This window comes from Cyphomyrmex costatus, unplaced genomic scaffold, assembly GCF_001594065.2.
Source record: "Cyphomyrmex costatus isolate MS0001 unplaced genomic scaffold, Ccosl1.0 scaffold777, whole genome shotgun sequence".
NCBI lineage: Eukaryota > Metazoa > Arthropoda > Insecta > Hymenoptera > Formicidae > Cyphomyrmex > Cyphomyrmex costatus.
This window is the reverse complement of record NW_017280352.1, coordinates 69,774-82,492: the sequence shown is the minus strand read 5'-3', so window position 1 is coordinate 82,492 and position 12,719 is coordinate 69,774. Positions and strand designations below refer to the sequence as shown.

The following is a 12,719-nucleotide window of genomic DNA, read 5'->3' as shown; positions in this document are numbered from 1 at the left end:
TTAATCTTGTAATATTTTTATAAATTTTATATATTCTTAATATATTAATTTTTATATTTTCAATATATTTATAATACTTACTTAATTGTTGTTTTTATTTTATGAAAGACATATTGCAACGTTTTTTTTACATAAAAGTTTTTATAGAAAATATTTAATAATGTTAATATAAGTTAAATAATAATAAAAATAAAAATTGTAATTGATTTTACTTTAATTTTTACGAATTTATTAATTTTTACAATTTCTAAATTTAAAGAAATTTACGGGAATGGATGATAAATGTCGGACCAATCACAAACCGGGGAGAAGGTGGCCAAACTCTTATTAGAGGGTCACTAAGTAACATGAGTGCGTTATTGCACGAACTCATGACAATCATGCCATGAGAGTAATATGAGCGCTCACCAATTGTTATCTGAGTGGGAATAACGCATGATAAAATCCATATTCACTTCGTTTTCGAAATAGAGGATTAATCAACAAACTTTTCTTTTGGATGTTCCTTTTCCTCATTAACCTCTTTTTCATTAAAAGCATGGTTAATGCAAGCATTTGCGATTAAAGTCATTAGCAATTACTGAGGATACTTTATGTATTAACGTTACTTTATTTTTGGTAATTATATAGAATACGGGTCTCACCTCCGATTTTGATCTAATTAGGCTCATTCCACGCATTTTCACTCAAAATGAAAGAATCCGGAAGAAATTTGTGGCGCTCGACCTCGTGAACCGAGATATTAAGCGTTAAAGTTCGAGATTTTAGAGGTTAAGATATCTGTCACTGCTTTAAAAATAACAAAATTACTGCTTTATAAACACAAAAACACTGCTTTAAAAATACAAATTCACTGTTTTAATAAACAATTCAATTTAAAACAATAGTGGAGCCCCCCCCACAGGGGAGGCAGAACCCACTGCATCCACGCATACACTTTTAACGTAGAAGTAATATGCGTGGATACAGTATGTTCCGCTCCCTCAGTCCCTCTATGATTGTACTGTTGCTGTAAAAACAACAATTCGCTACTTTAAAAACAATAGTGGAATCTTCCCGCAGGAGGTTTACGTACATAACATGCGTGGATGCAATAAGTTCCACCCCTCCTGCGGGGAGATTCCACTATTGTTTTTAAAGTAGTGAATTATTGTTTTTACAGCAACAGTACAATCATAGAGGGACTGAGGGAGCGGAACATACTGTATCCACGCATATTACTTCTACGTTAAAAGTGTATGCGTGGATGCAGTGGATTCCGCGCCCCCCTGCGGGGGGACTCCACTATATCGTTTTAAAGCAGTGAATTGTTTTTTAAAGCAGTGAATTTGTATTTTTAAAGCAGTGTTTTTGTGTTTCTAAAGCAGTAATTTGTTATTTTTAAAGCAGTGACAGATATCTTAACCTCTAAAATCTCGAACTTTAACGCTTAATATCTCGGTTCACAAAGTCGAGCGCCACAAATTTCTTCCGGATTCTTTCATTTTGAGTGAAAACGCGTCAAATGAGCCTAATTAGATCAAAATCGGAGGTGAGGCCCGTATTCTATATAATTACCTTATTTTTTAATGCAACGTGTCAACGTATACAGTAATCACGGGCTGCTTTCGATCAAGGCTTTTAGGCGACACACATCGACACAGTGTCGAACGCGGTGCTTTCCAACAACGACACGCCACGACACGATTCGACACAGCAGAAAAGCATAGTTGGACACTCTTGGTTATGGTTGCTAATTTTCGGTTGGCGCTTTAGAATATTTACATTTTAAATATATGTACGATATAAGAAGTACGTTCATAAGTCATCTGGATTATTTTAATGTAAAAAATAATATCTACGCATAAGATTATTATCCAACAAGAGACACAGAAGTGACACGGTGTGACACGGCAATCGTTGCATCCTCGTCGTTCGCTAATGTTAAATAAAGACGAGGTGATTGCTGTGTCGTAGATGGAAAGCAACCACGGAAAACATACAGATAATGTTAGAAGTTACTAAAAAAAAAATTGCCAAAGGCCATGGTGTAAGGAAACAAGGTGTAGCGCGGCGCATGAGGCTGGTCAGGTGGTACGGGGCTAACCAATGAGAGAATTTTGCCAAAATGTGGTTGAAACGCGGTTGATTTGAAAATGCGAGAAAGCGTAAATATTGAACTGATTATATATATACAGAAAATAATGTATAAAAAATGATTGTAATTGCTTTATGATTCGCTTGCTGTAGGAATAGAATGAAAACAATATTTCTTAAATGCATTACTTATGATTTAACATAAAAGAAATATATGGTGATAATGTCGAATAAAATATTGGCAACATTTTATTAATAAGATTTGTACTTTTTATTAAAAATGAAATATACACATATAAGCCATATAACGTAAGAATGCAGTAAATAATTAAATTATAAGGATTAAATACTTGGGTTTAAGTGGCTTAAAAATTTGAAATACTAAGTTCGAGTGTTGAAATTCCTGTAAAGTTATTTTTAAGCAATTAATAAATAAAATTAATAAATTAAAAATTTCTAATTAAAAAATATATGTTTTGAATAATGTTTTTATTTAATTGTTTAAAATAATAACCAGTTATTAAGAAACCAAAAATAAAAAATGAATTTTTGTCAAATGTTTCATATTTATTGAAAACTACAAGAAACGTTAAATTAACCCTTTAACGTCAAAATTGCTGTTCGTCACCGCCTTCGATAAAATAATGCCGCAGTTGATGGAAACGACAAAATATATTTCTGGATATCTATATCGGGCTATTTTCGATAAAATATTATATATTTTACGACCTTCCTTGCAAATACATGCAGTCACGTACAATATATATAAGCCTGTATGCGTTTTGTTTATCTCCGGTGGTATGTACATACAACCGTACCTTCGTGTCTCCCGTTCGGCCGGCTTCGGCAGTTTTCGTACATTTTGGCAAAATTTACCGATTGGTTGAACGAAAATCCACTGCGCATCTCCCTTCGTGCTACACCTTGTTTCCTTATACCATGCCCAGGAAGTAAGATATAAGGAGACTCCACTCCGTAAAATAAAAGTGGACCCATTTTAGGTTTCGAGTTCAGCTTCCGATTCTGATGAGTGCGAGTAAGAGAAATGATCATTTCTCTTACTCGCACTCATTATGCGCAGCACTACTAAATTCACGAGCGCTGCGAGTGTCGAGAATCGGAAACGGAACTCGAAACCTAAAATGGGTTCATGTCTTGTAGACTGGCGAGACCGAGTGGAGTCTCCTTATATCTTCCTTCATGACCATGCCAAAGGCGACGACACCATTTGAAGTTGGATAAATTCAACTGTAAACGCGTCAAACGCGACAGTGCTAGAAGTCACTATAATCTAGTTATTTCCCCAATGACGCGTGACGCGCCCATGAGTTCTTACCTTAATAGTAGGAGAAAATTAGCCATATATGTAATCACGGAGTATTAAGACTCCGGAGTCTTAATACTCCGTGTATGTAATATTACATATATGAAATTAGCGCGGCTTAAGCGGGGAGCACAGACTTTTGCATAACGCATAAACCATATACATAAAGAATTTGATTGGCCCATTTTCTTATGCATGAGTCAATGGGCCAATCAAATTCTTTATGTATATGGTTTATGCGTTATGCAAAAGTCTGTGCTCCCCGCTTTACCGTGTGCGGTTCCTAGTTACTTTACCGTCTACCGCGTATGTACCGCGTACCGCGTTCCGCGCTGCATGTAAAATTACCCTTAATCCTGCAACTGGTCCTATCTTTTTTTTCCGAAAGTTGACAACATTGCTAGAATACTGGGCTGCGTTCAGAAATTACGCCTAGGTAACTCTGGGTTATAGTTTACGTTACGTATATTATATCAAAAATGCACCCAAGAGTAATCTGAGTGTAATTTCTGAACGCACCCCAGAACTAACTGGAGTTGCTCCAAGTTGCTCATGAGTTGAATGTGATTGTACAAAAGGTTTGACAGTTCACAGTTTATTAAAAGTTACGAAAAATGGCTTACATAGATAATAATATTCAATCGCTCACAACTAGTGTACCATATTATATGGTACCAGATGGTTTTAATTCAGAACAAAGCACAGGGGTGAGTTATTAGTTATTTTAGGTTATAATGACATTGCAAAGTTGAAATTTAGGATAATTCTACCATGTGCTTTTTGTTTCCTGTTTCTTGCCGTTTGTTTCTTGGATTTTTGATCAAGAAGGCAAGAGCAAACAGCAAGAAACAGGAAACAAAAAGTACATTGTAGAATTAGCCTTAGTAATTTGAAGCTAAAAAACAACGGTAAATGTAAAGATCCATTTCAAATTTTGAAAAAAAATGTACTCAATCGATGTTTTTGCATAAAAATAAATTTAATTCAAAATAGTGTCATTGTGTACTGTAGAGCGAAATATTTATACTGATTCTACAATTGATTCGGTAATAAAAAATCTTACTGGTGCTCTACATTGAGTCAGTAGTCGAAAGTCTTAAATGGTTCGAAATCTTAATCAAAGAAGTTGCTCAATAGCCAACTTGTACAACTGAGGGCCTCAGCACAAAGATAGTTGTAACTGAGTTAGAAAATGTGAGTTGTAGTCATAGTTCATAACTAAGTTATAAAACATGAGTCGTAGTTTGTAAATTGATCTACAATATTTTGATTAATCTACAACTATCACTTATGTTCCATGATTCAGTTATGTGATCATCTTTGTACTTCAACTCTTATGGGCCTTCTACAATAAGCCATAAGTCATAAATCGGAAGTAAGAAACTAAAAATTGATGACTGTGATTGGTCTATTTCTAGCTTATGACTTATGATTTGTGACTTACGGCTTATTGTAGAAGGCCCATTTTAGATTAAACTTCTGATTACCGACTACTGACTCATTGTAGAATTCTTATCAAGTTGACCCTACATGGTTAAAAATACTGTCATTATTAACAAGTACGGACAGTATTAATATACACTGACAGTTTAACATATATTAACAATATTATTGATTGTGTATGGTTAATATTGATGGATTGATGTAGAATACTGACAGTGATATGGATTTTGATTCTTAAACATGTATTGCTTTAATAGAATCCATATTTCACAATTATAGTATGATAGATACACATAAAATTAAAATAATATATTTTAATAATATTGATCATATGAAGTTGTAAGTTACTAAAAATAGTAAGTTACTAATCAGTAATAACAGCATGTATCAATATTTTTAGTAACTTACAACTTTATATGATCAATATTATTAAAATACATTGTTTTAATTTTATGTGTATCTATTATACTATAATTGAATCCAATTATTACTGATCAGTAATAACCGGCATTATTATATTATCTGTTACTGAGTAACTGTTATTGAGAAATAATTTTAATAATCATCAAATTTAAAAAATAACAGTTAACAGACTAAATGGTAATTCTTTTTTTAATTTGAAATTTTATAAGTAAATAAAAGGTAAATTCCAAATTCTAAAAGATTATTTACATTATCAAATATATAAATAAAATATTATATAACATATTGTTTATATATGTCTTAATTTAATCCGAGGAGTCAACCACTATGGGAATCACTGTACGTTTTTTCAGAAATATATTGTAGCAATATAGTAATAAAACAGGCAATGCTAGTAATATTATAATGAAAGGTGATACCAGTTGACTCGTGCGATAAAAATCTGAGGTAGTGAAATTGCCTTGTCAAGTCATGTACACAGGATGTTGGTGTGTGATGATGCGATATATTTATTATAAATTGTACAATTTTTCTCTAACGTTTCGATGCTCGGTTTGGATCCTTATCAAAGAAATCTAATATAACATAGTCATTGTGCTGCCTGGAACACTTTATAATCAAATGATAAATCATGACAATGAGAGATTGTATAAAATAAATTAATGTTAATAATGAAAAGGATTATATTTATGTGTAGAAGAACAATTGTAATTATAAATAGAATAATTGTTATGATTATAATATAAAATTTGTGCAAATAACTTACATGCTATGAATATTAGTTGTAATAAATTGTAAGTATTCTTGTCTAGTGTTCGTGACATAATGTGACATTTAGAAGAACGTTATGAAGGTATATTAAAATTATGGAAATCAAATGTGCGAAAGTAAACAATCATATGTTTTGTCAAAAAGTTCCGTGTCTGTTTGCAAGTTTAAACTGTTTAGTAATATTAAACTGTTAGTAATATTAGCAATAGTAGGAATATGCTAGTAATACATAGCAATACATAATAGATAGCAATACGTAGCAATACATTAACAATACATTAACAATACTTAGCAATATTGCGCATAATAGATGGCGATACACGAGGTAATAGGCAGTATGAGATAACGGATGACAATTGCATTGATACAGCAGTGGCAAAGAAAAATGATAATCTGTTAACGTTGTGCTTATATCCATCGAAATATTTTATGTAATGAACGTTTAAAAAATTATTTTAATTTTAGATTTCTGAAGTATACATCTGGTAAGCGTTTAATTAATCTTCAAAGATATTAGGAGGAATATTATATTTTATCAAAGAAAAACCTGAAAGTAGTTATTATGGCCTTTTTCGTAGATAAGGGCAAAACATTAAAGTTTGATTGTCCTTGTTTAACCAACGTAATAGCATGGAAGAGAATTACATAATAATGCTTTACCTATTATGCACAATATTGCCAAGTATTAATATATTGTTACGTATTGCTATGTATTTCTATATATTGCTAGCATATTCGTACTATTGCTAATGTTGCTAGCATTACTTGTTTTATTATTGTATTACTGCAATATATTTCTGAAAAAATGTATGTAACAAAAAGTTCAAAAACAAATAATTATTATTTTATTTTATTATTCATTACGTTTCTACAAAAAAAATTATATTTTTATTTTAATATAATTTTTTTTAAATTTTAATATAATCCCATAATTTTAGAGTAAACTCGGGTATTATGGTTATACAGATAAGATAGCCATAGGTTGTAATTTTTCTAATAATTTTTATAAGTAGAGAATTTTTATAGTTATTCTAAAATTTATGGCAATCATATCCGTATGGCTACCTTTTTTATACTAATATAATTCTATATATAATAAACAATAATTGAATAAAGGCCGAATGACGATCAAGCAAGATTTAGGTTGCTACAGAATTGTGTGAATTTTATTTACCACGTATGTAGTCTTCTTTAATCGCGCGCCGAAATATTTTCAGTCTTTTACAAACGCAACTCTAAATAACTACCGTAGTAATATCACTAGTTAAATTGACACGCAATCTAACAATATTTGATGCTTATAGCATCTTATTGGATCTTAATAATCTGTTGAAAGACATATATTAAATTTTAATGATTTGTTATTAATTAATGTAAATTAAATTAATAATAAATCAAATTCTGTGAAAAAATATATAATCCATATATAATATTATATATAGGGGAGAATGTCCTAAATCGGACCGTGTTCCAAATCGGATCTTTTAAATTTAAATAAATATAGTTAAGCAAATTTGCGTGCTATTTATAATGTAAAGTTCTTATAACACCGAACATGTGACAGTAGTTTTGCAGTACTCTGTCATAATGTTCATAGAATAGAATATACATTTTCGGCTATCATGCGAAAATTTTTTTAAAAAAGAAAATTCTTGTAAATCATTTAAAAGATGTTAAAAATTTGAACGGTAATTGATTTAAGAGATAATTAAAGAGTGTAGAATTAAAAAATATCAAGAGTTTTGTGATTACTTTTGCGATTTATTGTAAAATTTGTTCTAATAGTTCGAAAGAACTCGTGTCCAAATCGGACCTCTCTTTGGGTGTCCAAATCGGATCTATACAAAAAATTCTAAAAAGATAAGTAAGCCAGTTAATTCATCGAAGAAAGGAGGTTCACCACAATCTGGTTGTGGTACTGATGATTTGAAACTATGAGTTCCAAATCGGACTGGAAAATGCATTTTTACATTTTCTATTATAGTTCAACACAGGTAAGAGATACGTCAAAAGTAAAAATAAAGGAAATTAAATAATCTTTCGAACGGCAATCATATTGGTTTTATTATCACACTTTATTTACGCTTTATAGAGAATTAAAACTGCAAATAGAGACCGGATTTAGACCACTCTGCCCTATAATATACAATTTTTATTTGTACGTTACATTATATATTATCTATATATTCTATATTTTATATTACTATATAATATATATCTATTACATCTCATATTATGTAAAACAAAAAAAAAAATTAATTAATTTTGTTACTTCAATTAAATTCATTAATTTTTATTAATTTATTAATTTTTAATAAATTATTATTGGAATTTAGTGCTGAAAAAAACAAAATAAATATATCTTCAAAAACGTCTTTAAAATATATTGACGATAACACTAGCAATAAAGAAATGGAAGAAAAAAGAAGTAATCAGATAACAAAAGTGTTTAAAATCGAGTCATAAGACGTTTTTTTACATCTAAAAGATGATTTAAACACGTTTTATGTTACAAGTTTAGATTTTGTATTGTTCGAGAATATACTAGAAATACTCTCTCTTATTTAATACTGGTAATACTGGCAATATTGTGACAATACTGATAATAAAATAAAAATATTAGGAATAAGCAGCATTGCTGGCAATACTAACATTACAATAACAATGCCAGCACTAAAGTGTTGTATTGCCATAATTAGCAATCACATTTTTTAAGTAGTGGTTGACTCCTCGATTTAATCATACTATAAAATAAAAATGGAATTTAAAAAATGACCTCTTTTTCCTTATAAATAATTAATCATATTAATATTTTTTAATGGCCTTTCATTGGATGAAAATAAAAAAATTTAAGTTATTAATTAATAATTATATTGACGTAAATTTTTGTGCGTAGAATCTATTATTTTATATTTATTTGTTGAGGCATAAATATGTTAAATAATGACAGGGTTCCTATGGGTCTGGAAAACCGGGAAAAGTCAGGGAATTTAAAATTGGCCAGAGAAAATCGGGAAATGTCAGGGAAAATATAAAAGAATCTGGAATTTTGAACTTTGCTCGTAATTCTCTTAAAATGCTTTCATTCCAAATAATTGTTATAATTTTTTCAACATTATATCTAAGGTTTATAGTCAAGTACATTCAATTATACTGTCAATACCGAAAATTTTAACTTTACATATACTATAGATTTTTAGTGCTGGCAGTATATATTGGAACACAGCTTTAATATTAATACGAGATCCAGGTTTTAAAAGTTAAATTGCCAGTGTCCTGTGCGGATAAAAATAAAGAAGAATGTTTTGTAAATATGAATCCAGAATAACTTCATTAAAATAAGTCCGTAAAAATGAAGTGCACATAATATATAATGTTATATAAACATTTTTGTATTTGTACTTATAAAATTCACTGGCGTAGTTTACGGTTAAAATTTACATAGTTAGTTTATATATAGGGTGAGGCATTTTAATCGCTTCAGGCGAATATCTTACAAACTAAGAGAGATACAAGAAAAAGTTTTATATAAAAGTTGTATGTTTTCTTGGGGGAAAGAAGGTGGAAATAGTGGATTTTGGATAGGGTGCACTACTAAGGCTAGGTCAAGAGGTCAACATGAATTTTTTAAATAGAAATCCCCTATTTTTTTGCGTATTCTTGTAGCACACTTCGAGAGCTTTTTAAAACACTATAATAAAATATTTTTTCATGAAGTACTTTTCGAGTTATAAGGTTTGAAAGTTATAATACTGGCCGGCATTAGCTTTACTTAAAATATCCAATGAACGACTAAAACCTCTTGAATGTTGTTCAAGATCATGATCTGGATAACAATTATCAAGATCAAGGCCAATGGAGGTTGCAACTCTTATTTTCATTTTTGCAATGAAAATTTATTTTTACGTAAAAATGAAAGGGTTTTAACCGTTATTTGGATATCTTGAGCAATGCTAATGTCAGCGATACTGTAACTTTCAAGCCTTATAACTCGAAAAGTACTTCATGAAAAAATATTTTATTATAGTGTTTTGGGAAACTGTCGAGGTATGCTACAAAAATATGCAATAAAAAATAGGAGGTCCATTAAAGAAATTCATGTTAACCTTGATCTGATCTTGGTAGTGCACCCTATCCAAAATTCGTTATATTTCCACCTTCTTTCTCTCCAAAAAATCTACAACTTTTATGTAAAACTTTTTTCTGTCTTAGTTTTTGAGATATTTGCCTGAGGCGATTAAAATGACTCACCCTGTATATGTTGAAATTGTTTTCTATATATATTTATTTAAATAAACTATATTTATTTAAATAAACGAATATATAAAGATATATTTTAACGTATGAAATAATATACATATTTACTAGAAATATTAAAAAAGAAAAGATTATTTATGAAAAACTATATATCTGAAAGAAAAAAAAAACTCAGAAATAGACAAACACTTACACAAAAGTGGCAGCTTTTATAAATAAGATACATATTTGTTATTTATATTTATATACTCTTCTTTATCACTTACAAAATTTTACTCAAATATCTGCAAAGAGACATGATTATGGATTTATTACCTAAAGTCCCCTTATCTTAATTTATGAATTCACTGTTAACTTTTTACGTCAAGTGATGCAGTGTTTAAAGCTGTCTTACAATCTGTTTACAGACATCAATTATGGCATGTGAGTTTAATGGTGGCGTGGTAATAGGTGCTGATTCTCGAGGTACAACGGGGTAAAGTATTATTATTTAGCAAAGCTTTATTGATTATTCCCTATGATTTTAACTTATATAATTTATTTACACATAATATTAATTTACATAATATTTTTTAGAACTTATGTTTCCAATCGTTTTGCCGATAAATTGACGAGAGTGACGGATTATATTTATTGCTGTCGATCTGGCTCGGCAGCAGATACTCAGGCAATTTCTGATATTGTAGCTTATCATTTAGGATTACATCAGTAAGATATCAAAAGACATTTATAAAAATTATCGTATCTATTCTATCTAAGATATTAAGTTATGTTATTATTTTAGGATGGAACTTGGAATGCCACCTTTAGTGGAAACTGCTGCCAATGTATTCCGTGAAATATGCTATAACTACCGAGATTCTTTAATGGCCGGGATTCTAGTTGCAGGATGGGATAAGCAGAAAGGTGGTCAGGTTTACAGTATTCCTATAGGCGGTATGTGTGTTAGACAACCAATTTCAATTGGCGGTTCTGGCTCAACATATGTCTATGGCTATGTAGATGCTCAATACAAACCCAATATGTCGAAAGATGAGTGTCTCAAGCTGGTAGAGAATAGTAAGTATTGTAAAAAAAGATTCAGCAGTTTACAAACTAATGACTTCAATGTTTCTTTTAGCACTTGCATTAGCAATGGCTCGTGATGGTAGCAGTGGTGGTGTAATACGAACTGGTGTGATTACAGAGAAAGGAATTGAGAGAAAAGTCATACTAGGCAACGAATTGCCGCGCTTTTATGAAGGGTGAAAATTATGTCATTCAATATGTTTATAATATGTGTATGTTTAATATAAAATATATTTCTAGAAATTTATGCAAAATATATGCCACATTTGCTAATTAAAATTAAAGGAAAAATTGTAATTAAATATTTTTCTTTTGTTTCTTCGCTATTTATCCTGGGAGAATACAACAAATATTGTTATTCTAACAAGCAATAAAATATAACAATATTATAGAAATTTTTAATTAACTGTTAATTTTCATGCTGATCATTTAGAAGTATTGATCACATGCTGGGATATTATTATACTTATTATTGTATAATATTTCTGTTATGAAATATTTTTAGCCATTTTTATACAAGAGATTTTGTTTTATATAAAAAGACTCGTGCTAATCGCGCGTGCAGTTCTTAATTTTATCAAAATATATCCGTATCTTTTACTAAATTTAGACTATTATCTACTTGCGAGTCTTGTAACTGCGAGGTATATTTATTAGTCGTTCGTTTTATACTCCATACTTTGTGCCTATTGTCAGTTTAATTAGAAGATTGTCACAATGACACTATCGTGATGCGCGTAATCGCGGCGCGGCGTAACGCTCCGAACTCTTTTAGGTTCCGCCATAGTTCGCGTGATCTTTGTCAAGGTAGTCATCTCTTGGCTTTCGCGATAGATTTATCATTTTTGCATATGATATACGCCATCCTTGTTTTACGTATAATACGATCGATCTAATAGGATACCGATTTGTCCTAATGTAGTCTTTATCTTTTATTAACAATCGCGTGTGTGGACGTTTATATTTTTTGAAATTATAAACTGTTATTAATTTATTTTACACATCTATAAAATATAATTTCTAATCAATATTTCGCAATACGAGTGATAATTTGTCATTTCAATGTTTAATTTAATAGTCCATTTTTTTTATTCTCGCGCTAAAGTGATTTAAGTGATTAAAGAAATTGTTAATTCGAAAATTTATATATATATACATATATATATATATATAAGCAGGTAAAGATTGTTCTTTTTAGATACTTTAATACTATAACAAATGTACATAAAGTAAAATAGCTCTCGAAAAGAAAGTGTTTGCTCATTTTGTCTTTGCAAGGATATATACATAATAAGAATTTTACTATTTGTAATAAATGGATAACGAAATAATAAGAGTATACTGCTAAATATTTTAT

At 30.0% G+C, this 12,719-nt stretch overlaps 1 protein-coding gene across 1 annotated transcript; it reads left to right on the top strand.

The window, feature by feature from the left end:
• Positions 1–3,908: 3,908 nt before the first annotated feature.
• Positions 3,909–11,621, top strand: Prosbeta1 (proteasome beta1 subunit). The gene is made up of 5 exons (XM_018549092.1): positions 3,909–4,107; positions 10,702–10,769; positions 10,871–11,002; positions 11,079–11,353; positions 11,415–11,621. Exons 1-5 carry the CDS (start codon positions 4,015–4,017, stop codon positions 11,540–11,542), a joined length of 696 nt encoding a protein of 231 aa, XP_018404594.1. The 5' UTR covers positions 3,909–4,014; the 3' UTR covers positions 11,543–11,621.
• Positions 11,622–12,719: the final 1,098 nt, after the last annotated feature.

Excerpts from the sequence above, each read along its gene's own strand:
- Prosbeta1 (XM_018549092.1), top strand. The coding sequence starts at position 4,015 with ATGGCTTACATAGATAATAATATTCAATCGCTCACAACTAGTGTACCA. Across the intron at positions 4,108-10,701 it reads ATTCAGAACAAAGCACAGGG|ACATCAATTATGGCATGTGA; the intron begins GTGAGTTATTAG and ends ATCTGTTTACAG. Across the intron at positions 11,354-11,414 it reads TCTCAAGCTGGTAGAGAATA|CACTTGCATTAGCAATGGCT; the intron begins GTAAGTATTGTA and ends TGTTTCTTTTAG.